The sequence below is a fragment of the Astatotilapia calliptera genome, chromosome 18 (genome assembly GCF_900246225.1).
Source record: "Astatotilapia calliptera chromosome 18, fAstCal1.2, whole genome shotgun sequence".
Taxonomy (NCBI): Eukaryota; Metazoa; Chordata; class Actinopteri; order Cichliformes; family Cichlidae; genus Astatotilapia; species Astatotilapia calliptera.
In genome coordinates this window covers 14,594,736-14,620,246 of record NC_039319.1, presented here as the reverse complement: position 1 = coordinate 14,620,246, position 25,511 = coordinate 14,594,736, and the positions used below count along the sequence as shown (strand labels likewise).

Genomic DNA, 25,511 nt, shown 5'->3' with positions numbered 1-25,511 from the left:
TGTGATGTGTGCAGCTAAGATGAAGAAGCCATACTGGTAGTAGCACTTTACAAAATATATAAGTGTGTGTAGTAAACGCATACACCAACAAAGTAATACACATATGTTAGAATACAATAGAATAAAATTCAACTTTATTGTTATTGCACATGTCACAAGTACAAGGCAACGAAATGCAGTTTGCATCCATCCAGAAAGTGCTTTAGCAATAATATAGATATATTACAAAAAAGGGTCTATTATAGGTATGTTACAATGTACACGGTATGAAGGTTTGTTATGAATATGCTATAACTATAAGTATGTACAGGCTATGAACAGGATACAAATATGAAAACTATACAGAAATATGAAATATTAACTATATAAGTTATAAACAGTTGTAAAAAGTTGTAGAACTATAATTATTGTTTTGTACAGAATGATTGTCTATACAGCATTTACAGTAGTGCAGTTTAGATTAGTGATATGTGGCTAATTTCTATAGTGGGTATATAAAGTGCAAGTGGTTGTGAGTGGTGGTTCAGTCCATGTTTGTTTTTGTCCATTGTGTGTGTGTTCAGTTATAGGTGGTTGTGTGTGTGTGTGTGTGTGTGTGTGTGTGTGTGTGTGTGTTCAGTCCATGAGTTAAATGTGGGTCAGATGTCAGGAGACAGAGTTCAGGAGTCTGACAGTCTGACATGGAGTCTTTTATGATTAAAAGATCAGATTCACTAAGAATATGTTCATTTTTGATGTTTTGAGTATATTTAGTCTTACTCATGGCTCAAGAGTGGCTCAAGAGTTGAGCCTTCCAATTACAAGTTCGCCTTGTAATCGGAAGGTTGCCGGTTCGAGCCCCGGCTTAGACAGTCTCGGTCGTTGTGTCCTTGGGCAAGACGCTTTACCCGTTGCCTACTGGTGGTGGTCAGAGGGCCCGGTGGCGCCAGTGTCCGGCAGCCTCGCCAGTGCGCCCCAGGGTGGCTGTGGCTACAATGTAGCTTGCCATCACCAGTGTGTGAATGGGTGGATGACTGGTTGTGTAAAGCGCTTTGGGGTCCTTAGGGACTAGTAAAGCGCTATACAAATACAAGCCATTTACCATTTACTCTTATAAACATCTAAATATGCATAATAGTCATAATAAATGGTTAGAATCTAAGATGACATTTTCACTTATGTGTGTGCTCCTTAATAGGCTTTCATTTCTCAGCATCACAGCTGGGTAGAGGGTTACTTTCCTAAATCTGGTGACACTGATCGCTTCCGTGCCCATGCCATCATATTTCTTCAAATCTGTCATTCAGTGTGCGTGACTACAGGAAACTTTGAGTCATTCGTGAGTGATTGACTGGCTGCAGCAATGCACAATGCAGGTGATATTTAATCCAACCTTGTATTGTGCAAGTGACAGATCAGAAATGCAGCGTAGATTTAATCAGCTCACATTTCTCTGCAGGTAGCCTCATTCTTTCCACTTGAACATCAGATTCAGACACTTTGAAAAACAAGAATTCCTTTTGAAATTGTCCATAGGTCAGACAGAAGAGCGCAGGATAGGACACGCTGGGAGGCTTAAACGTTAACTAGGCCACTCAGCTTTCCCTGATGTCTCCATACGATCTTTTTATTCAGTCCCTGAATTATTTTTCATGTCTGCTGGCAAATAAATCACACCTGCCTCCCTCCTGGGTGCAAACTGTGTGCAAACATTAATAATGATGGTAATAATAAAATAATATTTTTAAAAAACTCTAAAGTCTGATTTGATTTTTGTCATGAGCTCCTACTGCACTCCTTCCCACAGGCCTAGGGCCTTTCTGTGTGCCATATCAAATGAATGTCGGATTAATTTCTCGCCTCATTAGTTTATATGGGGTGGATTCCTGTCTCAGTTTGTCCTGTCTTCAGTGTCCTGGCAAAAAAAAAAAAAAGCAGCTAGTGGCTCTTTCTTCAACGAAATGCTGCCATCTGGTGGCTCGTTATGCTTCAGGCAGGTTTTTGGTGCCGTTTGAGCTAAAAATGTCGATCAGGTCTTCTATTCTGGGTCCTCAAGATTGAGGGCACATAGTGGGATAAGTGCAGGACCAACATTTAAAGATAAACGATCATGCAATTGATCAGCATCTGTCCTGATACACTGTATTTGATGGTTATTCGTGGCACGGGACTATTTAGCAGTTTGTCTAGCGCATAAAGGCAGTTACCTGCTTTATCAGAGCGAAAATGCAAGCCACACAGTTTAAAATCTGGCTTTGCGGCCTTTGTTTTTCGGCATTTAAGATCAAAACATACGGCTACGTGTGCGCTTCAAACTGCACAGAGCCGTCGCCTTTGCAATGTAAACGTCAGATGTGCAGGCAGTGCTGAGAAATTGCGTTTTTATCTCGTATGCACTCTGTAGGGCAGCTCTTATGATGCTGCCAAGCAGCGCTGCGCTGTGTGAGAAATCAAAGCGCAGGCGTCGAGTCGGGAGGGAGCCTATCTTGCGCAGGCTGGATACTGTACATGGCCATTGATGCTGCTGGATAGATGTAGCCCCCGATGTAAATAAGAATGGCGAGGGCAGCGGGTCTGACACGCCGAGTTATCTCTGCTTGACATCGGAACATCACACCATCGGGATTATATTTAAGAAGAAAGAAAGAAAAACGCGGGGTCCGTTTTTTTCATCTGAATCTGTCTTGACAGCTCGCCCGATGGTTTTCATTTGACACAAAGCAGACGGGCGGCTTCTTCTAATAAACACTTGGGAAAAACGGGTCATTATGACCTTAGTATCCTCCAGTAAAAGAAAACCATCGGATTGTTTTTACGCGGCAGCATTCTGCTTGCATCTTTTGCTTTGGATTTCGTGTGCCGTGTCCGGAGAGGGGGATCATCAGTTCAGCGTTGAGGTAAGATAAATGGCCTCCTACCCCCTACCACCACCACCTCCCCCCGACTCTGAGAATCATAAATGACCGTGCTCTCTCCTCCACATCGTCTGCCTCAGCGTGGAAAAAACAAAAAAACAAACAAAACAAAAACAGAACAGAACATGTATGTTGAGTTACCCACGCTATCCGTGGGCACATGCGATAAAGCATAACATGGAGACATTCCAAGCCTGTCAGGACAGCTCACGCACTGGAAAAAAATACCCCTCATTTGTTGGGTGCAATGAAACAGAAGGATGCTCATTTCAGGTTATTACATTGCGGTTCATGAAGTGAGGTGATCCAGCCCACTGATCCAAAATGTGCACATATGAATGCACTGAGATCCGTCTATTTAAAGTACAATGAACCCAAAAATGCCTCAGCGCGTCTGTTGTATTGCTAGAGAAGCTACTTTTTTGACAGGTCATCATGAAGTGAGATGTGCTCTGGCAGCATCACAGTGTTGGAGGAGATAAAACATCTAATGACACAAGTTGCATAATAGGATTTGCTTCTTTTTTCTACCTTATTAATTGATGTCATTTCCATCCTCACCACAGGCTCCCCTCCCACCACTCGGAAGAAATTAAATGCTGAAGCTGACAGTAACACACACACACCATTATTCAATTTAATGGCTCAATGAAATCTTGCCTGATATCTCTCTGAAATCTGTGCCTTTGAACAAACACAACTCATACAGGAAACACACCACGGGAGAAACCGGGAAAAATAAGAGGGATAAAAAAAGGCGTTTAGCAAAGCTGAGTAAGGGACAGAGGCAGAAGGGAGGGATGGGCAGAGGAGACAGTTAGTCAGATTAGCTAGCTGGAACATATCTCATTGGCTGTGTGGTGATAGGGAGGCACCTGGTGGGTGTGTGGACAGCTGTGGATAGTGTGGGTGCCAAGCTCACTTTCAGGACTGAACCTGCCGGTGCCCCTGAATGATTCTCAGCTTCACCTCACTTGTTTGCATCAAATCACACTCTGGCTTTTTAGGGCAGGAGGAGGCAGGGCCACAGTCCTGCTCATGAACACTGACCGAGAGCCGCAAGACACGAACACTGACTAAGGTCAGCAGCAGGGATTCAGCTGCTTTTGTTTTAGCAGTGCTGTCCACACAAGCAACCCTTTAAACCCCCAAAAATGTGCTTGATAGACAATTTAACTAAATAACTGACTATAAATTATTGTATATGTGTGTTTTTCTCAAAATTAGCTTTTGATACTCTCAGGCATACTGTGATGTTAAATAAAACACTGCTGCAGCTCATTCTGTTATTTTATTTAATATTCAGTAGTACTGTAGCCAAAGGTTAGTCACTGTCTCTTGTGAGATGCACAATGAATGATGCACTTTCATATTATTATTATACTCCCACTTTTAATGTATTGTATACATTACAAGAGTTTGGTGGATATGTGTGTTGTGTGGTGAATCATATGCCTTTTGTAATATTCCCAAACTTGCAAAATGTGCAACACTGTAGTGTAATCTTTCCTGTTTTCCTCTCTCAGATCTGAGCTTTGGTCTTAAACCAAAACAAAATATGATGGCTCAAATCTTTCTCCTTCTTCACCCCTTGCAGGGATGGCTACAGAGGTATGGCTACCTTCCCCGCACAGAACCAGGCATGTCTGTCCTGCGATCGGCCCAAACCATGCACTCAGCTCTTGCTGCCATGCAGCGTGTCTACGGGCTCAATGTCACAGGGACACTGGATGAGAAAACCAAGGAGTGAGTGTATACATGTGTGGTGGACGTACTTGCGCAAACACAAACAGCTGAGCAGCACATGCACTTCCACTAGGCCATTAATGTCATGTTAATGCATTATGCTCCACTCGTTCATTTAAAATGCAGAAGGACGGACTATCAGTATTGCAAAGAATTAGTAAAGAGACAGAGATGTTTGTTTCACCTCGCGTCACCTCGCCTCACACAACCTCAGTTGAAGGTTTTAACGCTTCTCCCTCTTCTCATTTTGCATGATGATGCAGTGATATCACCCTGAGGTGAGAATTAAAGTTTTGCCTATGTATTGTGTTTGTTTTGTAGTTGTGACGTGGGTATGAATGAGAAACATGAAGGGCTGTAGTTTGGAGTAGTTTAGCGCTGTTCTGCATTCCTTATTTTGGTTCTGTGATTCTCTGGCACCTGTCAGGAAGAGAACTGCTGAGTTCACTTCAATGATTCCTGTTGTCTTGTGATGCAAAACTGAGATCCAAAGTTTTTTAGTCAGCAAACTTAAGTCACCTTCTCTTCTCTTCTCTTCTCTTCTCTTCTCTTCTCTTCTCTTCTCTTCTCTTCTCTTCTCTTCTCTTCTCTTCTCTTCTCTTCTCTTCTCTTCTCTTCTCTTCTCTTCTCTTCTCTTCTCTTCTCTTCTCACTTTTTAAGCTGGATGCAAAAGCCACGCTGCGGTGTTCCGGACAAATTCAGAAGCACGTCAAGGTCACGGAGGCGGAGATACGCTCTGACGGGACAGAAGTGGCAGCGAACACACATAACCTACAGGTGACAGACGGCTGAGGCATGTTGTCATAGGGAGGTTACGGATTCAGATCTGCTAGTGTTAATTTCCTCAGCTCTCCTCTGTCTCTCATCTCCTCCTCTTTAACCACCTGGGATCACATGCTCCGTGTTGTCATAGAGACCGAGCAAGTACGTCACGTGTGTGTGGGGGGCTCGCGCACAAAAATACAGTGATAATCACACATCCAGAAACACATAAATTAACACATAAATGTACCCATGTGTGCTGCGAGTATGTTTGCTCCACAGTTATAAATAACTTGGTGGCGAAACCAAAAAAACAAAACAAGATCAGGCTGTTTTGTTTTGCTTTTTTTTCTCCTGTTTTTTGTTTTGCTCGATCATTTTCATAAAACAAAACGAGCCGTTTTGTTTTATGAAATGGGGGCTTTTCGCTCCCCGATATTAAATTGTTTGAAAATTCACAGTGTAAATTATCCATAATCTCAGCAGAAATATTTAAACACTCATCTTATCAGGCCCGATTAAGCCCACGCTTTTAATAGGTTCTGAGAAGAACCGATAAACGGGTCTTTGGCACAACTGCAAATTGACAGGTTTCTGCAGTAATAGACGATAACACTGGCAATTTATTCAAATCCTCCCTTCTTGCCTGAATTTGAATTGATGAGCCACCTCTCCTAATGGAATGTCAATCAGTGCTGAGCCAGTGCTGCCGCTGCTGACTGCACTTTATTCGTGAAAATGAACGGGGAGCGAGGAGAAGATTTCCCATTCCTCTCTGCCTGCCAGACACTGATAACGACTGCTGTGTTAAAAGTTCAGTAAAAAGCTGCCGGGCTTGAAATAGTTGTCAAGTGCAACTTTTTTTAAGGATCTTCTTCTCATTCTGAAAAGTGTGTGTGTGGGGGGGAGGGTGATCAGACAAATTAACAGGACAATGAAGCAGGATGTGTTTTATTTTCCTCCCTGAAGTTTGGAATTATATGCGATTTGTGTCTTTATCTAAACTCGGACTTTGCAGAGTATTTTTAGAGCGAGTTCCTCGACCACCTCTTCAGCAATCTTTTCACTTGGTATGCTTGTTCGGTTTCCCGCAGCATAAAAAATGTTACCCCGAAGGTGGGCGCCCGTGAGACTCACGATGCCATCCGGCGGGCGTTTGACGTGTGGCAGGGTGTGACTCCCCTACGCTTCGAGGCCGTTCCGTACAGCGCCCTGGAGACTGGCAGGCGTGACGTAGACATCACTATCATCTTCGCTTCTGGTTTTCACGGTGACAGCTCACCCTTCGATGGGGAGGGAGGATTCCTCGCCCACGCCTATTTTCCGGGCCCAGGCATAGGAGGAGATACACACTTTGACTCCGATGAGCCTTGGACGCTTGGGAACCCCAACCATGATGGTGAGTGAAAGGGAAAGCTGGCGTGAGGGATGAGACAAGGTGACTAAGACCGGCAACAATGGAGCAAGCAAAGCACAAGAAAGGAGAAGCTACAGCAAGGATGGGGAGGGAGGTGGGCAGGGGGGATTTTAAGATAATTAAAAAAAGAAGGGTTTTAAATGCTGAATGTTGGCAGGAAGGTATATAAACAAAAACTGCATGGAAGATGTGAGGAAAGCACAGAGAAATAAAAAAAAAAGAGGTAAATGAGGACTGACTGAAGGAAAACCATCTAAATAAAGATGGCTCGGCAGGAGGGCAATATGACAGAGATGGTATCACAGGGCATGAGTGTGAGGGATGCTTAACCAAAAAACTAAGAATGCAGAGATGTCTTTGATCCGCCCGTGCTCTGTAAAGACGCATCACTCCATCTGTCAGGATTTTGATGTTTTTTGTGGTGTAATAAGCTCTTCACACGAGAGGATAGAAGGCCCTACTATTTTAAGACAGTGGTTGCTGGCTTATTCAGTTTTATTGAATTTGATGTAGCCCACTGGTATTTGTACCATTATATAATTTAATATTAATGATATTAGGCTACTTTGCTAATATCCATATGCTAAGTGCTTGCATTCTCCCATCCCATCCGGTTTATTGGGGTTGAGGGGAGGCAGGGGAGGGGTTACAGTTCACTTTGTGTTTGTTCTGGTAACCTGTTTGCCACCCATCAGCTCCTCTCCCTCTCTCCCCTTTCTTCTCATGCCCTAATGGTAACTGTCTCAGGCTCCTGAGTTGAATTCACGTTCACCCTTGTGCAGCATCCCATGGTTATCCATTTGGAGTGCTGGGGCTGATTTTGAAAAGCACCCGTCTCAGCTTATGTGTCTGGAAAGCTTTGCAGCCTTTAATGGGCTTTCACAGCGGTGTAATTGTAAATGTTGCATGTTGACATGTGCGCTAATGGTAGCTCGGGCTTGTCTCCTGGGAGTCCTTATGGGACAATTTGGGTTAGGTGGAAGAGGCTGGTAGTGTTAGATAAATGGTGGTGGGGGTGGGTAACCTTTTAGCTGCTGGCTGACGGTCAGTCGCTGGTCTGTGCAGCGCTCCTGGCAGAGGGGGATATCATGTTGTAAAGGGCAACAATCTCCTGGGGACAGCTTCAGTCACAAGCTGTACTTAAATGGTGTACTTCTCTCTAAATCAGGTTGACACTATGAGCTGAACGCTGGCCATATGTACCAACTGTGACATTTTTATTTTTTCATTTGTGTGCGTGTGTGCGCGCGCTTGCATGCAATGGGACGTAGACTCACAATGTTTGTTTGCGCCAACATTCATATGGGTTCAGGTGCAATAAATGAGCGCTTCTTGCCCGATGCCCTGGGCAGCAATGTGAGTGTGTCCCTCCCCGCTCGCTGATGCTCTCATGTGGCTTATCTTCCTTTAAGTACTAAAAGAGAAAAAGTGCACCTGTTTCATATTTTACCTCCAGTTCGCTTTCCTTGTAACTTTTTGCACCACATTAGCTCAGTGGAGGTACAACTGGAGCAGATGGCAGTGAGTAATTATGATTTTCGCTGCTGATAAATTAACTATTATGCACTGAATGGTTAGTCTGTAAAAAAAAAAAAAGAAAGAAAGAAAAGAAAAGAAAAACTGTGAAAGCTGCACCTGGAGAATGAAAAGCCTTGAAAATACTTTGTGATTTTTAATCAACAGTAATCCAAAAGAAGCAGGATTTTAAATAACAAAACAATAAAAAGAATCAAATTTTCACATTTAAAATCCTGTGAGTAGTACTTGTTTGGCATTTTGGGCTCGATAAATGGTTAAACAATTATTGGATTTGTCTGCACGGAGCAGGTTACATATTGATGCTAGGTAATCATAAAAACTTTTTTTCACACAGTATTTTTTTCTTTTTTGTGAATCTAGTTTGCAGGGTGTCTCTGTACTTTTCACTTGTTAAGCTTTTGCACTGGTGATAGCTGTGGATGGAGACCTGTGTTTACAGGTTCACCTGGACTCAAGAGCAAACAGATTTTAATTGAAAAGGTCAAGAATCAGGGTCATCATACCATCATGAGTGTTAATACTGTTAATATTTGCCTGTTCTGTTTTATCATAATGTGTAATCTCTCTTTATTTTTTATGTTTTTGAACTTTTGGATTCTAACTCATGCCATCCTCTTCCTCTCTCCAGGTAACGACCTATTCTTGGTTGCGGTTCATGAGCTGGGCCACGCCCTCGGTCTGGAGCATTCCAATGACCCCACTGCTATCATGGCTCCTTTCTATCAGTACATGGACACTGAGGACTTCAAACTACCTCACGATGACCTACAGGGCATCCAGAAAATCTACGGTAACTTTCCCAAGTGAATTTCTCTTCAGAGCACGAGCTGAAAGTCTGAAAGAGCACGTAATCAAGACTCTTACGTCTTGTTTTGTTCCAACACTTCACTGAAGCTGTATAGCAAAACAACATAAATAGACAAGCGCTGAAGCTTAGTCACTTGCTTATTCAAATGCTGCTGCGTCAGTCATATTGGGTTCGATGCCAGTAAGCAGCATTTGTCAGCTGTTAAAGAGGGCAGCCAATCTATGCTTTCAAAACAACGTGAGTCCACTAATGCTCAGCCAAAAAAAGGATACAGTTTCCGTGCCAAAATAAAAGGCGCAATGGCCAAAAAGCTGTAAACTCACTGGACACCGACTTAAATCTTGATGAAAGTTTTGAAAAAGACGAATATAAAGGAATGCAGATAAAATACGTTCTATTTTGGGTTTTTTAGGTCCACCGGATAGAGCCCCACAGCCCACCCGGCCTCCACCCACAGTCCCACCTCCTCGCTTTCACCCTCCTTCCGACCCACGTAAACACGATCGCCATGCCAGACCCCATCGGCCTCCACTGAGTGCCAAACCCTCCAGCCCAAACTCCAAACCTAACATCTGTGATGGAGGCTTCAACACTCTGGCCATTCTCCGAAATGAGCTCTTTGTGTTCAAGGTAAAATCGGTCATCACATCAGAGCATTCTGGGATTTCATCGGTGGCGATAAAGAGCAGTGATGATTTGACCTTGTCCGTTTTTACAGGACCAGTGGTTCTGGAGGGTACGAGACAATTCAGTAGTTCCTGGCTACCCCATGCAGATAAGCTACTTCTGGAATGGCTTACCTCCCAAAATTGATGCCGTGTATGAAAACAGCGAAGGGAAATTTGTTTTTTTCAAAGGTAATAACAGCAACCGCTCTTTTTTGTGTGTGTGTGTGGGTGTGACTGTAGTTCAGATACTGGTAGTTAACACCCCCTTTACGTTAACTGGTCCTAAATGATCTGTTCATGGCATTAGGGCACCAAACAGTCTAATGACTGCAGGACCAAAGAATAATGTAGGTTTCTAAACATGAATGTAAATATGACGGTGTATTTTAGTCAAGGTAGGTAAAGAAAAAACTAAGCCATAAAGAGCAGGGGGGCAATGTGTGATACTGCACAAACAACCTCTAATAAATTTCTCGCAATTTTACCATTTTAGAACGAGACATCAAATATTCTCTGAGATGATTAGGTCATTAATTTCAATAAAAAGAAGAATTAAGAAAATGTAAGAAAATCAGAATCAGCCTTTGCACTCATCGCTACCGATGGCTGTTTATTATAGCTTCAGTGGCGGACCTAATCATATTATACTTTGCAATCAAAAGGGCCAGAATTACCAGAATTACCACAGTTTAGCGTGAACTGAGCCTATTTAGAGGAAAGCAAATTAGACGAAGTGACAGCTTTTGTGCGCGTGTGCCATTTCCTGTTTATTGGAGGCACCAGAGGTGTGATTGATTGGTTGATCCACACATGCCAAAATTGAAGCTATTGCTCCAATATGACAATAAATGTAAAAACAATGCTACGTTTAAAATTACATATGCTTTTGGGGCAAGGAAATGCATTCATATTTGCCAGGCTTTACTAAAAAAAACATTTTAGTGTAAAAAACACAAATTTATACAACAAATCTTCTTTATCCTTAACTACAATATATGTAGCGAACAGTTTGCCACTAAAAGTTAAACTAAAGAAATGTTCCTACCAATAAAAAAATGGACAAAATGTGCTTTTATTAAGTATCCTGGGTACACACCGGCTACATATGTGTATCTAATAATGTCTGCGATTTTGACTATGGGAATATAACATGGGATAAACAAACACGCCAGTATTTTTTAGTCATTTATGAGTTCTTAGGCATCCCAGAGCACACCTGGGTGAGAGTTAATCCATGGGTGTGCTCCCATACAGAATGAGAAATTCAGAGACACTAGTAAAGCTGCTGCTGTTTGCCTCTTTCTCACACACACATGCACAAAAGTCCAAATATGCTAATAGTCTCTAACAGCCTACCTCTTTCCACATTTTAAAAATACAACCCAACTATTTTTTTCAAGTTTTTAGGCTTTTAAATGTTAACATCTATCTTCCTTCTGTGTTTGTAGCCAAGCTGTTTACATCCAATTTTTTATTAGCAGCGAGCCACAGACCAAATTAGGCAGGATAAGCAATCCCACCACAATTTCTGCAGAAATTCCATATTCTAGTTAATTAAAATAATATTTTATTGCATACCATCACTTCAAGAACACTGGAAAGGGCATGTTGTGTTGTGTTGGTATGTATATGTGTGTGTAAAGACCTGATATTCAAAGCGCAGAGAAAACGTTTATTAGTCCAAAGATTAATCCAAGATGAAGGCCAGTGAGTCCAAACCACAACTAAACGCATAGAGAAACAGACATGCAGGTGACAGGCAACACAACAGAGCACAAATTAAAACACACAACTATTTATACTAGGACCACACTGAGGGTTAACATGGTAAAACTAATAGCACTACATGAGTGACAACAGACTATCAAAATAAAACAGGAAGTTACTCAAGAAACCGCAACAAGACTTAAGCTTGACACAGAAGGACACAAAGGACAGAACGAGAGATTGCAGAAAATAAAGCATAAGCAGAATACTAATGGGAGCAAACAGGAACTGAAACAAAGCATTAAGGCACAAAATACAAAGGAATGTGAAAATCTGGGGAGCAGGGCAAGCTTTACAGTACATATCTTTCTTTTTTTTTACTGTAACAGGCGACAGTGAGGTTGTTTTGCTTTCTGTCTGGTAGGAGAACGAGTGCAGGTCCAGTGGAGCCGTCCGTCCACCAGGCAGATTAACATGACATCTGTCACTCTGTGGGATCAGAGTGCCTCATGCTTTATTTATTCACTCATAGGGACTTAACTGTGTGTGTGTGTATTGGTGGGTTTGTGCATGTGAGCGTCGAGCTACTTACTGCACAGCAGCCCTTCTTTGCTCTGCCTGAGGCATTTATGATCAAACTGAATTAAATGCAACAATAGCTTCAATAAAGCTCAACACAACAAGTCTCAGTAGAGTTGTCTTCAGAGCATCAGCTTGCTGTTTATTGTATTGTACTGTAGATAACACTGCATAGATTTTCCTGCTGAACACATATTCTTAAAACAAGGTGACATCTTCTGACTCTTGAAATTACATGAGCAGGGGAAAAAAGCCTCAATGAAAAGAAAGAAAAGCAACAACACAAAAGAGTTGAATGAGCTGAAAGCCTGTGGTGCTTTTTTTGAACTCATATTTAGTTATTTGCTTTGTCCCAGTGCAATCTAACTTTGCCCGTGTATTTTAGGAAACCGTTTCTGGGTCTTCAAGGACACAACTCTCCAGCCTTCGTACCCTCAGGACATCTCGCTGTTCGGGAGTAGCATGCCCACACAGAGTATTGAGACAGCTGTCTGGTGGGAGGATGTCGCCAAAACCTACTTCTTCAAAGGAGACAGGTCTGTGTAGATTATTAGTCGTGTAAAGATTTGGACAGAACTGAAACTGCTCAGAGTAAAAACACCATGCACCATGGGGACATTTGAAGGATAGAATGTTTTTTAACATATTCTATTATAGATAGCATATGATTATTAGATTATATATCTATTATACACTCATATATTGATTACATCACATCCACAGTGTGCCTTTTGTCCTGTCTCCCTTCCCTCACCCCAAGCCGTTCACAGCAGATGGCTGTCCCTCCCTGAGCCTGGTTCTGCTGGAGGTTTATTCCTGTTAAAGGGAGTTTTTCCTTCCCGCTGTTGCCAAGTCCCTGCTCATAGGGGGTCGTCTGTTTGTTAGAGTTTTCTTTTTCTATTATTGTCTTTACCTTACAATATAAAGACTGTTGTTGTGATTCACAACTATACAAATAAAGTTGAATTCAATTTAAATGTTTTAACCTTTATGTTACGCAGCAGATCCTAAAGACAAAAGAAAGCATCTTTTGTGCTTTCCTCTTCCTCCACTGCGATATAAGGGGAAGGTTTTTGGCTATGCTTGGTTTGGACACCTTTTGCAGCATTGATGGCCTGAAGTCTCCTACAAGTGTCCGTCAAGCTTGGCACATCTTCTCTTTTAAAAACATTATCTCTCATCCATCTTGGCAGAACAGTTTAAGCTCGATCAGGATTGTCAGTGAGCTCCCATTTTTCTAGTCTCTCCAGAAATGCTGTTTTGGGTCCAGAATTCAAGACGTGAGCTTTTGCCTAAGCTGGACCACTTTGGAAAAGGTGTCCAGTCCCTGTTGCTGAAAAGCCTCCTGACAGCATCAGGTTGCCACCGCTGTTTGACTGTGCAGATGGGTTTGTGGAGGTGGTGCTCAGTGGGCGGTTTCCAGCCTAGAATCATGGTGATATACTTCAGTCTTCAGTCTGTAAAATGTTGCTTCTCTGGAGTTGTTAAGGTACCTTTTGGCAAATGCCTGGTGGCCCTCATGAGGAATGGTTTGATTCAAAGTAACCACTTGGTTCTTAGTTAGCAGATTACTGAGTTTGATCTGTTTGGCCAGATCAAGGAACCGCTGGGGATTTGAGATTTCTTTGATTTGGGAACGATGGAGATTACTACCTTCTTTGATCTTAAAAGCTTTGCATCTGGACTGTATGTTATCCTGTGCATGGATTCATGCAGAGTATAATTGGGTACCTGCAGTTTGAACTGAATTGAATCCAAGGATTCATTCCAAGACACCAAATATGAGAATCTGGTGTTTATCTGAGTGTGTTGCAAGTCCTAAAGTTTGAGTTTATGCCAGAGTGACTCACATGTTAAGCTGTCAAGTTAAATCATATCCTAAGAGGTCATAGGACGCTGTGATGGGAGCTGACAAAATGCTTTGTCATGATACTATCATCCCAAACCACAAGTTGCCACATTTTGACAAACAAGACATTTTGTCTTGAGCGTGATTTTATCTCTCTCTCTCCCCGCGTGTATGACAGGGAGGTGTTTGTTCTAATTCAAAGAAATGACAGTTTGCAGCGAGATTTATGTGCGTGAGCACGAGTGTATGAGAAGCACATCAATCACAGCTACTAGTGAAACAGATCTATGTGGCAGATACACACAGAGCATGGATGATTGATTTACCACTTTCTGTGGTCATGTGAAATACTTGAAGTCTGTTGCTGATCGTTAAATAGTCACATGGAAAAAAACGACATTTGATTGCAAGTTATAGATATGAGTTTGTGACAGTAAGCAGAAATCCAGTGCAGTGCTCTCGTCATCCCAGGCTATGATGTCTTTGTTTTCCTGAAGGTAAATGCTGAACTACAGTTATTGCTTTCTGGGCTTAGTGCGACTTTTAAGCAGATCAACTTGAAATGAAGGCCTGTTCTGTGTTGAACTGGTTGACCTACTGAGCAGTAGACCTATTTTCAGTGTTGCAGACATGTTGGTGAGTCCTGATTATCTCAAGCTAAACATAGACTTTGTCTCCCAAGTGGTTTTGTTCTATATTGCATAATTTATATCTTACACAAATAAACAGAGCTGTAGCATAAATTCAGGCAGGCCATGATGTCAAGCTCAGCATAATCCTGTCTGTCAGCTGCTTTTGCAACCCACTGTTATCCCAACTTCTCCTTTTAATGCTGCGTCTGATTATTATGTCTTATCCACTGATCCACTGATGGCTGCTTGTATGTGCATGATCCCTGCTCATGTGTGAAGAGTGTTTCAAAACATCTGTCGCCATCAGTATTAATATCTCCAATTAGCTAAAACGTCAATGTCATTATTGAGGTCCTGGCCAGCAGTTCTTTACAAATCACTGCCACCCAACGCCTTTGTGAAGTCCCGATTAAGGGAGCTGTCGAGTAAAAGAAAAACTTAGCGACAATTTTAAAAAAAAATATTTAAGTGTGTTTTGAGGAAAGTAGTCCTAACTCCTTGTATGATATTAATGCCTGTGATGTTCAAGGCTACAGGGTTGTTAAAATGACAAATACATCTATTGTTTCCATGTTAAGTGACTAAGTGATGGTAACACAAGTGTGCTAACATTTTTTAATACTTATTATGACTACTGCACTAACTAACAGGTGTCCCTGAACCTCTGTATTGACTCTTTTTTGATATATTTGCCTGTCCTGTTGTAGATACTGGAGGTACAACGAGGATATGAGAACCATGGACCCGGGTTACCCAAAACCCATCACCATCTGGAAGGGCATCCCTGACTCTCCACAAGGGGCTTTTGTGGACAAGGCCAACGGTATGTTTGCATTACTGACTGTAAAATCTGTAAGAAATAACAATGTGATACCAGATGCCTGTAAAAGGTAATAAAAACAAACACAAAAACAGGAAGTTGATAAGTTTATGTGGCAATATCCAGTTTGTTTTTGACTAGTATGTAGTACTATAAAGTAGTGCAACCAGCTGTGAAATACATTTAGAGTAAGTAATGTGTTTTGAGTGGGCGGCGGGGGCAGCTGAATAAGACATGTTGATTCCAGCTGGAGACCTTTGGTGCATCTTGCAATCCATTACTTTGTTTTCCAGCTGTCTCTACACTGTTTAACAAATTCAAAATATCCCCAAAAAGTCTTTAAAAGACTGCCTATATCCCTAAATCCCCAGGTTTCACCTACTTTTACAAAGGAAAGGAGTACTGGAAATTCAACAACCAGCTGCTTCGCGTGGAGCCTAACTACCCGAGGTCCATTCTGAGGGACTTCATGGGCTGCGACAGCCTACCCGCCGACCCCGATTGGGACTGGAGCCCCACGGTGGTAGAGGAGCGCCACTATGACAACGGTGATGCAGACGTTGTTATCAAACTAGACAGCGCTGGAGGTACGGAGAAAGCGGTGGCCATTGCTATCCCCTGCATTCTGGCGCTGTGCATGATGGTCCTCCTCTACACTGTTTTCCAGTTCAGGAGGAAGAGCACGCAGCGCCACATACTGTACTGCAAACGCTCCATGCAGGAGTGGGTCTGAGGGATTGTCGCTGCACTGTATAGAAAGGGTTGTAAAGCTCTGATAAAGGTCTAGTTATTGCTCCAAGCCCTAAGTACAGTAATTGGGAGCGCTGTAAAGGGTACAGCAGATGAGGTTTGCCATGTAGGCAGATTTCAGAACTGCTCGAACTCGTGACATGCAAACTGCAAAGAAGTGAAACGATCAGCAGAACTCAAACGAGGACGGTGCTGGAGCCACACCTATGTCTAACTAATATGTATGTATCAGCTTTGACTTTTTCTGTATCTTGGAATGAACTCAATTAAGTGAGACAGAGTTAAGCTTGTGTAAGTGGGACCTTTGTCTATCCCCATCTCTGCACGCCACTTAAAAAGCCCCAAGCACTAACTTCAGTGGACAAATTAGATATAGGCTTCTACTTTGCTTTCATTTCTTAATTAAATTGCCCTGAGCTGTGCTTTCCTTAATTTAGGGTCCCCTGTAAAAGATTATTCATTGTGCTGCGGATTCACACACGAACCAAATATGACCTTTTTCTTCCAAAGAGGATTACTGCTTGATGTGTTGTTTTTGATGGGATTTTTTTTTTCCCCTGCGTGGATCAAACTTCGTGGACCATACTCTGATTTTCTTTTGCCATGTCTATTCATATCCACCCGTCTGCTCACTAATCTGTTGGGATAAGACGCAGCCGTTAGAGGTAGGAATTCAAGACTGTTGTGGAGTCTATCTCCAAAACAGGGGCCAAAAAAACCTCTCTGCAATATTCATGAGACTGCCTTAACCACACATTGCTTAAAGTTCCCTTTGCTCTCTTTCTCCTTTTCTCTGGTCCAGAGAGTTGAAGATGCTGAGTGAATTCCTTACTGCCCAGACGTTAAAGCAGTATTTGAGGAGGTTTATTGTTCTTGAAGTGTGCTAAGCTGTGCCTGGTGGAAAGTAGGCTATCAGCTTTCATTTACTCCATCACCTGAGGGTATGAGAGAGGAGGGCGTTTGTTGTACACTGTAAAAAACAAACAAACAAACAAAAAGGCACAAATGTGCGGGTAATTTACATTGTGCATTACCTGTTTTCGTTGTTGTTGTTGTTTTTGGTTTTACAGAAGTTTCCATGAACGGTAAGTGGTAAAATCGAAAGGTCATTAAAAAAACAAACCATGAGTAAAATATAAATATGGAAAATTAATTCATTTTAAAACCGTACATTGTACTGCATTTCTACTATTTTTTTTACAGTGTAGGTTTGAGGGAAAAGAGGGGTGGATACCCACATTATAGATGTACTGTACTATTATTGAACTATTATATTGAACAACCAACAACCTGCATCCTTTTTACCTGCCCGGTTTGGACAACAGTACTCCAAACAGCGTTAATCCATATATTTTAAAAAGCTTTACAAATCCATGTTTTTTTGGTACAAGGTTTGTAAGTTTACATAATATTTCATATCGAACAAAATAACTTGATCCACCTGTTTTTTTGAAGACAACATATTTCTTAATAGAAGCAAACAATCTCTACTTACCACAAGCACAACACGTATCAGTGGCCAGTGCTGTTGCCCAGATTGCTCCATCGTCTCACTACTTTGTGCAACAAGGTTTTGATGCACAGCACTGCTGTAATCAAGAAAATATGTCTAAACATGCAGAGGAATTAAAAAGCAGAAATAAAGACACTAACTTATTTTGATATTTGAAAAAACTCTTAACCAGGTTTGTCTGTGTTTTTAAAACTCAGGCTGTTTTATGCAATCTAACTCTTGACTAACCACTATACAAACACTATGTTACATTAACAATTTACTAATCCCAGTTTATAGAACTAATAAAAAATGGAATTAACAGGATTATTGGAAAAACAAAAACAGCTAAATTTAATCTAAAATATTTCTCATATACAGTATAATATGTGTCATTTAATATATGCATAGTACATATATAAATCTTATGAATTTAGGAAAACAAAACAACATAAAAAGACAGGCTCTCTCCGAGGTGAGATAGAGCCAAACTGAGCAAAAGCTTTTCTGTCACCATATAATGTGTTATAAATGCAATACAGCCTGGATCCTAATTAATATGTCGGTCTGCCATATATGTAACGACGGGGTTGTGCGGCGTAGCATTTCTCAGAGTATGCCAGATGATCCATCTCCATTCATGATGTGATTTCAGTTCTTTTTGCTACTCTTTTACTTGAAATGGTCCTCGGCACCAACTGTACAGGATATCTTACATAACCCTCCGCTGATATTGAGGCAATGCCATTTTATAACATATCAGATAGGGAATTTTAGATTGAAAATGTTCTTATCTTTGAATGATCTACTGAAAGGTACATGTATGGAGCTGTGATTGATGGGTTAAAACCTTTATTATACATAATTTGTAACAGATACAAATTAAATCTTAAATAAGGGCAATGCATGCCGTGTTTAAACTAAGATGTCATTCTTTCATAGCCGTTGCCCGTGGGTCATCCTCGTACCAGTCTTTCCCTCGGTATTTAGATGAAGTGGTTGGTCAGACTTGGATTTTTTTCTGCTCAAAGCATTGGCAGTCATGCTATATGATCCATGTAAAAATGGCTAGCTTCCTTCTCTGTCCTTGCTGTTCTAGTTTTCATGCAACAGTCAACAGTAATGAAAGAAAATGTAAAGACAGGAGCAGCTTTGCTTTCCCGAAGCAGTGCTAAATCGCTGTGCACATCAGTCCCTGTCGATCCATGATCAGGTTGAAGCAAAAGCCTTTGGCTCAGTGTCGTGTATGATGTCTTATCAGTTTGTGTGTTTGTGGTGAGGATCTGGTGGCGCCAGAGCGTGTGAAGTGAGGCAGGTCAGTACTGTATTTATTGCCGTATTTATTCCTGTGTGCTCAGAACCTCAACTCTCGCATTGCATTGTACTGAGGGCAAGAAATTGTCAATAAAATGGGAGTGAAATGCAATATTTTTTCTAGTCTCACAGCTACTAAGTAATCCTTGTCCTTCTGTTACTGCCTAAGCAACAAACCATTTCATGTGGCATATGGTTTTCCGTCTTTGAGAGGGAGACCAAATGTTTAAAGGTTAAAAACTCTTCAGTGAACTTTGTCATGCATCAAGTGAACGAACCGCTGGACTTTTTTTTAGATATGTGAAAAGCAGAAGGTCACAGCGCGTCAACATGTCCTTGGTTGTCCCCAGACTCCTGAGTGCTTTTTTTAAGGTCTGCCTTGACACATGCTGCTAAGCATTAGGGCTAATTTAGAGTGTCATTAAAGGAAGTGGATGAGGCTGATTAGACAGCAGTCATTACACCAGAGAGGCAAGAGACGAGGAGCATTCTGCAGTCACTGCAGTCTAGATGTGATAGCCAGATGCAGTACATGCCATATATACTCCAAGGCACAGTGTATAAGAAGTAAACATTTGGCATAATATGTATATATATATATATATATAAGCCAGACTGTATACTGTTTCCTTCAGGCAGTTCTGTTTTTAATCCATCCATTTCATGGATAATGAACATGCTGTGTGTTGTAAATAAAACAAGTGCATAATGAACGTGTCCTGTTATCACGCTCTCACACAAACATAACCCGTCTCTCCATTACAGCGACAGCATGCAAAGGCACATTTATATGCAGCATTAAAAGATAATTTATTTAAGAAACTGGGATTCAGTTTTGCACAAGATACATTTAGCATGTCTGAAATGAACAGTGACAAAAGCAATCAAGAAGACTCAATGTTCCAAGCTTTTAGGCCTTGATTTTGAGAAGATTAAAAAAATCACATTATTAAAGCTATTATTAAATCACTGACGATGGCACATGCAGGATAAGGAAGCCTACTCAACATGTAGCCTTTTGTGTGGGACTCTCCGCTTTCTTTCAGAGTTACAATAGAAAAGTGCAGAAAATGTTCTGGTTCAAATTTTCCACATGTTAGAATTAAATGTTAAAGAAGGTAGGTGCTTATTTTCTCTGAGTTTCAAGTGTGGAAATACCTTGTTTGTATCCATTTCCTGATTTTAGGAAATGGACTGACATGAGCTGCTGTACTGGGTTATGGTCTCACCACTGGTAAAGATGAACAAACTCCAGTGTTAGAATAGGTGGACAACAAAGGTATGATTTTCATAATAAAACATGTCTGTCTCCGATATATGCAGTAGTGATTCGTGTGATGGTTAGCATCATCACTTCCGAGGAAGAATTGATGGTTTGAATGAGAGTCATTATAGTTTTGTGTTTTCTAATTAGTTTGTGTGTTTTAGGGTTTGTTTTTTTTTATTTTAATTTTCATTAGTTTCAGTGTTTAGTCATTTTAAGTATTATTGCATAGAGGCAAGATTTAGTAAAATCAGTACAGGTACCACAATCAAAACACAACTACTGAAAGCAGTTGACGCACAATGTTTTAGATGTCAAGAGTCTTACTAAACATGTCGTAATAACCTAATAAATACTGTGAATACACTACCATGTCTATAGACTGAGAAAAACAGAAGTAAAAGAAAGTTTTATTAATATAAAACCAAATTACAACAACAGTAGCCTCAATGCACTTTGGATTCTAAGGTAAAGACCCTACAATAATAGAGAGAAAACACCAACAACCACATGACCCCCGATGAGAAACACTTGGCGACAGTGGGAAGGAAAAACTCAATTTTATGAGTAAGAAACCTCCAGCAGAACCAGACTCAGGTAAGGGCAGCTGTCTGCCATGACCAACTGTGGGTGAGGGGAATGAAGACAAGACAAAAACGTGCTGTGGTACAGAGAAAGAAATGAATCATAACTACTGATTAAATGCAGAGAGGTGTATAAAAACATAGTGAGTGGAAAAAAGGTGAGTAAAGAAGAAACACTCAGTGTATCATGGGAATACCCCCAGCACCCTAAGTCTATTGCAGTGTAACTAAGGGAGGATTCAGGGTCACCTAATCCAGCCCTAACTATATGCTTTGTCAAAAAGAAAAGTTTTAAGTCTAATCGTAAAAGTCGAGAGGGTGCCTGTCTCCAGAATTCAAACTGGGACCTTGTTCCGCAGAAGAGGGCCCTGAAAGCTGAAGGCTCTCCCTCCCATTCTACTTTTAAATACTCTAGGAACCAAAAGTAAACCTGCAGTGCTCTACTGGGATAATAGAGTATGTGAGGTGTTTAAAATAAGATGGGGCCTGATTATTCAAGTCCTTGTATGTGAGAATAAGTCTTTTAAACTTGATTCTGGATTTTACAGGGACCCAATGAAGCGAAGACAATATAGCTAATACCTTCTCTCTCCCTGTCACTACTCTCACTGGATCAACTGAAGAATTTTCAGGGAGCTTTTAAGGCAACCTGACAAGAATAAATTACAAAAGTCCATCCTAGAATGCATGAGCTATTTTTTCAGCATCACTCTGAGTCAGGATGCTTCTCATTTTAGAGATACTGGACAAACAGAAGAAATCAGCCCTAATTTAATATGCATTATGCTTTGAAGGACATATACTGGTAAAATATTACTCTAAGATTCTTCACATTGTTATTAGAGGCCAGGGGAAATGCCGTCCAGTAACACTGTGTAAGACTAAGCATCTGGTTAGATACCATATTTCTAAGATTTTTAGGGTAGGCTACAATTACCTCAGTTTTATCTAAATTTAGAAACAGGTCTTTATGTTTATGTTTTCAAAATATTCCAGTTTAAGTAACTGGTGTTTGTCTTCTGGCTTCACTGACAGATAGACCTGGGTATCATCTACATAGCAATGAAAATGCATGCTATACCTTCTAATAACAAAAACGTAATGGAAGCATGTCGTGTAAACAGAACTGGTCCTACCAAGGAACCCTGCAGAACTCCATATCTAATTAACCTCTGTGTGTGGTGAAGACTCCATCTGTCTATTAGACAAATGTGATTCAAACGACTGCAGTGCCTCTTTACATGGCTCAATTATTGTCTCTTTTAAATCACGACCTTACCAGCTGACTTACAGAAATGAAAGCACTTCACCATAGTTTGCTTCAATAGATAACTGAAAGGTTTAACCTTTAACAATAATAACATTCTTTTTTTTTTTTTTTAATAAAAAGTTTAAATTCCTGGTTAGAAATCCTTATTCAAGAATCCAGAAGTGATTTTCTTTTTCTAAAGGTTTGGCCAAAATAAAAAAAAGTCATATTTATTACTGAAAGACCCAGCTCATATGTGTATGTTGACTGTTGGAACACTAATACCTTTGACATTAGAAATTGTACTTATTTTAAACAGAGTTTAGAAGTGAGCATAGAAATTTTTTACCCTTTCAAAGCAGATGAAGAACCTCTGAACTGTAAAACTCAGCAAAGCTTATACGTGAAGGAAAATAATTGCTGACCAAAATACACAAACTTTCCCTGAATGCTTGACATTTACAGAGAACAGTAATTCCTGTCTATAGTTCAGACAGCAATTACAACACACAAGCTGCAAGGTAGTACATTTTACGCTTTTCACAACTATTTTGCTGGGTGAATACTTCAAATTATTATAAATTATTATTAAATAAAATAAAATAATAATTATTCTTCTTTAAACCATATAGGAGTGTAATTAATGTCAACAGCTTAAATGTAGCACAGATCACAGGAGCTATGAAACAAGCCACTCCCTTCTATTGTGCAACTTTATAACTGTGAAGTCCCCTAATCACACCGTCTCCTATACCCCTCACTAAATTCTCAAACCACCTAAACAGCCTCAATTGCCATTTCCTTCCCAACAGACAGACTTCCTTCCTGTACCTTGGGTGTGCTTGGAGGTGACTCTCTGGTCTTTGGACTGTTCCAGAGCCAGTTCTCTGGGACAGGGAACTTAGTCTGTCCAAGTCGAAGCCCATGGGTGTGGGCTCTGCCCCCAGATGCTCACCTCTGCCAGAAGGTGCCCCACTTTCCAGTGGACACTCTGCACATTTTTAAGCTGATTAATTAGTGCTTCCGTATTGCTCATAGTGTGCTGCAGGGGCACTGCAAGGACACACAAAACCCCTCTAACACAACAAGACAGCTGTGGAGGAAGTAAACATGTCAGCCCCGAATAAAACAAGCAGCCTTCAAGCAAATCAGCAAGACACAGTACCTCTCAAGGTTTCATTACATTTGGGCCTGTTCGCATCTGAGTATCGCTTACATCAGTGCTGCAGGTGTAATTCTTTAAAGAGAATAAACAAATACTGCATGACCTGGTTTCACTTTCTCTAGTGGGAGACTGTTTATGAGTTTGCATGTAAGTGTGAGTGCTGGTATTTGGAGATGTGTGTGGCTGTAATAACCATGGCCTGTCATGGCTATGTTGTGTGAAATCACACGATTATTCGATTTCATAGTCGGACAGTAGTTACTGGCAAATAACATGATTTCCCTTAGCGTTACATCTTGTGATTCAGCAGTCCAGGGAGACATGTTTATACTTGATACTGTATAACAAGTGATAGTTTATCCCATGCTCCAGGTGAACAGGAAGAAGGTGGATGGATTATTACATTAATAGACATTAATGGTCATTAAAGGTCAAAATAAGTTAATGGCAGGGCACTTGGCAGGGCAGGTAACTCGGGTTTGATTCCACCCCAGATCATTTCCTGATTTACCTTTTCTTTTAATTGCTTGTAGGTATGATCATTAGTAAAAGAGTTATATAAAACTCAGCAGCATGTATCCTTTAGAAATCCTGTTTACTTGCATTTTAATTGCATTTTAATTTGGCACAGTCTGTTTCTCTTGGACTCACCAGACTTTTTGAGGCTGGAAACATTTACTCCAAGCACTACAACATACTGAGGGTTGAATTCTGCAGCCAAATTTCTACCACGTTGCTATGTAGCCTTCAGAGATAGTTATGGCTCTAATTTTGTTCATTACACTGAAGCTTTTATTAACACATCGGTCTTAATAACAGTAACATGGCTGTGAGAACTGTGTGTAACTGTTGAGCTTTAAAAAATTACGCCAGTCACCTGCATGTCGTTTTCCCTTATCAAAGATGTTTAAGACGTCTAATTAGAAAAAGCAATATTTGCGTCACTTGCTACACAAGGATGACAGAGCAGGGCCACCTTTCATTACAACACAGACCCAGAGCCTGTAAATCAGTTGGGATGGGATCTTTTTTTAAACACACACAGCCTGACAACCCATTCTTTTTAAATGCAACAGTGCAAAGTGAGTTTCACCTGAGCAATAGATCCTTTACACTTCTCATGCCTTACACATCCAGATTATTAAAGAAAAAAGGGAGCAAATAAATGTATTTTTATGTGTAGAGCTAATTTTAGTAGCATGTCTTTGGCATGATAAATTTGCTCTTTCTGTGATAATACCATGGAAATGGGAAACTGCTCCACCTCAGTAAAATAAAATGACAAAAATGTGTTCAAAATACTGAGGAAAACTTTAAGATGCAAAAGCTGCTCATGCACAAATTTTGCTGTTAGGCTTGTTTGTTTTTAGGTCATGCCTGAAAATGCAAAGTGATGGCAGAAAGACATAAATGAGAGGAGGTGCCTGTAACTGCAAAACCAAACCACGAACGAACCAGTCTGTCTAAATGATGATTTCTCTGTTGATGTTGTAGTGATGTTAAAAAAAATAAAGAAACATTTTAAAAACACATCAGACCTCATTGAGAACAGAAGGCATGTTGGATATCATTACAGACATAGATACTGGGTAGCATGTTAGGAAAAATTTAAAAAAAAAAAGGATATCTCTCTGTCTGAATTCCTGCCTGACAATGTTTGGAAATGAAACGACAGATGGTATCCTGGAGGATCTCCTTCCAGATCTGGACCAGGGCTCGCTGGTGCAACGTGGCAGCGTCGGACAGACTGAAACATAATGTCCCAGGGGTGTTCTATTAGACTTAAGTCAGGCGAGCGTGGGGCTAATCAATGGGATCAGTTCTTTCATCCTTCAGGAACTGCCTGCATACTCTCGCCATGAGTACGGGCATAGCTGGGCACCAGCTGGAACCCAAGGCTTTCATCCTGATACCTAATGGCAGTCAGGATCCTGTTGCTTAGTATGCATCCCTCCATGGATATGTCTCCAAGACCATCACATAACATAACATAACACATAACATAATGCCTGTCATGGCTGCTCTCATTTGTAAAAACCATAGGGCACCAGCGGTGGTCCTGAAAATCTGCTACGGCAAATGCTAATTGGGCTTCACAATGCCAGGCAGTGAGCATAGGGCCTAACTAGAGAACATCAGGTCCTCAGGCCAACCTCATGAAGTCTGTATCTGTCTCTGGAAGTGCTCATCCTGTTCCTCCTTGCACAAAGGAGCAGATACCAGACCCTCTACAGCCTTGTGCAGCTCACCAAAAGGAACTCCATGTTTCTGG

General features: G+C 41.0%; 1 protein-coding gene across 2 annotated transcripts; it reads left to right on the top strand.

The window, feature by feature from the left end:
- The first annotated feature begins 2,406 nt into the window (after positions 1–2,406).
- mmp16b (matrix metallopeptidase 16b (membrane-inserted)) lies at positions 2,407–19,690 on the top strand. 2 transcript variants are annotated; one of them, XM_026150488.1, is made up of 11 exons: positions 2,407–2,876; positions 4,492–4,640; positions 4,904–4,918; positions 5,301–5,417; positions 6,497–6,801; positions 8,987–9,148; positions 9,579–9,796; positions 9,885–10,023; positions 12,506–12,656; positions 15,309–15,424; positions 15,793–19,690. In XM_026150488.1, exons 1-11 carry the CDS (start codon positions 2,748–2,750, stop codon positions 16,152–16,154), a joined length of 1,863 nt encoding a protein of 620 aa, XP_026006273.1. In that variant the 5' UTR covers positions 2,407–2,747; the 3' UTR covers positions 16,155–19,690. The 2 variants fall into 2 exon arrangements, with proteins under 2 accessions (XP_026006273.1, XP_026006274.1); XM_026150489.1 differs by lacking the exon at positions 4,904–4,918.
- The last annotated feature ends 5,821 nt before the right edge of the window (positions 19,691–25,511 follow it).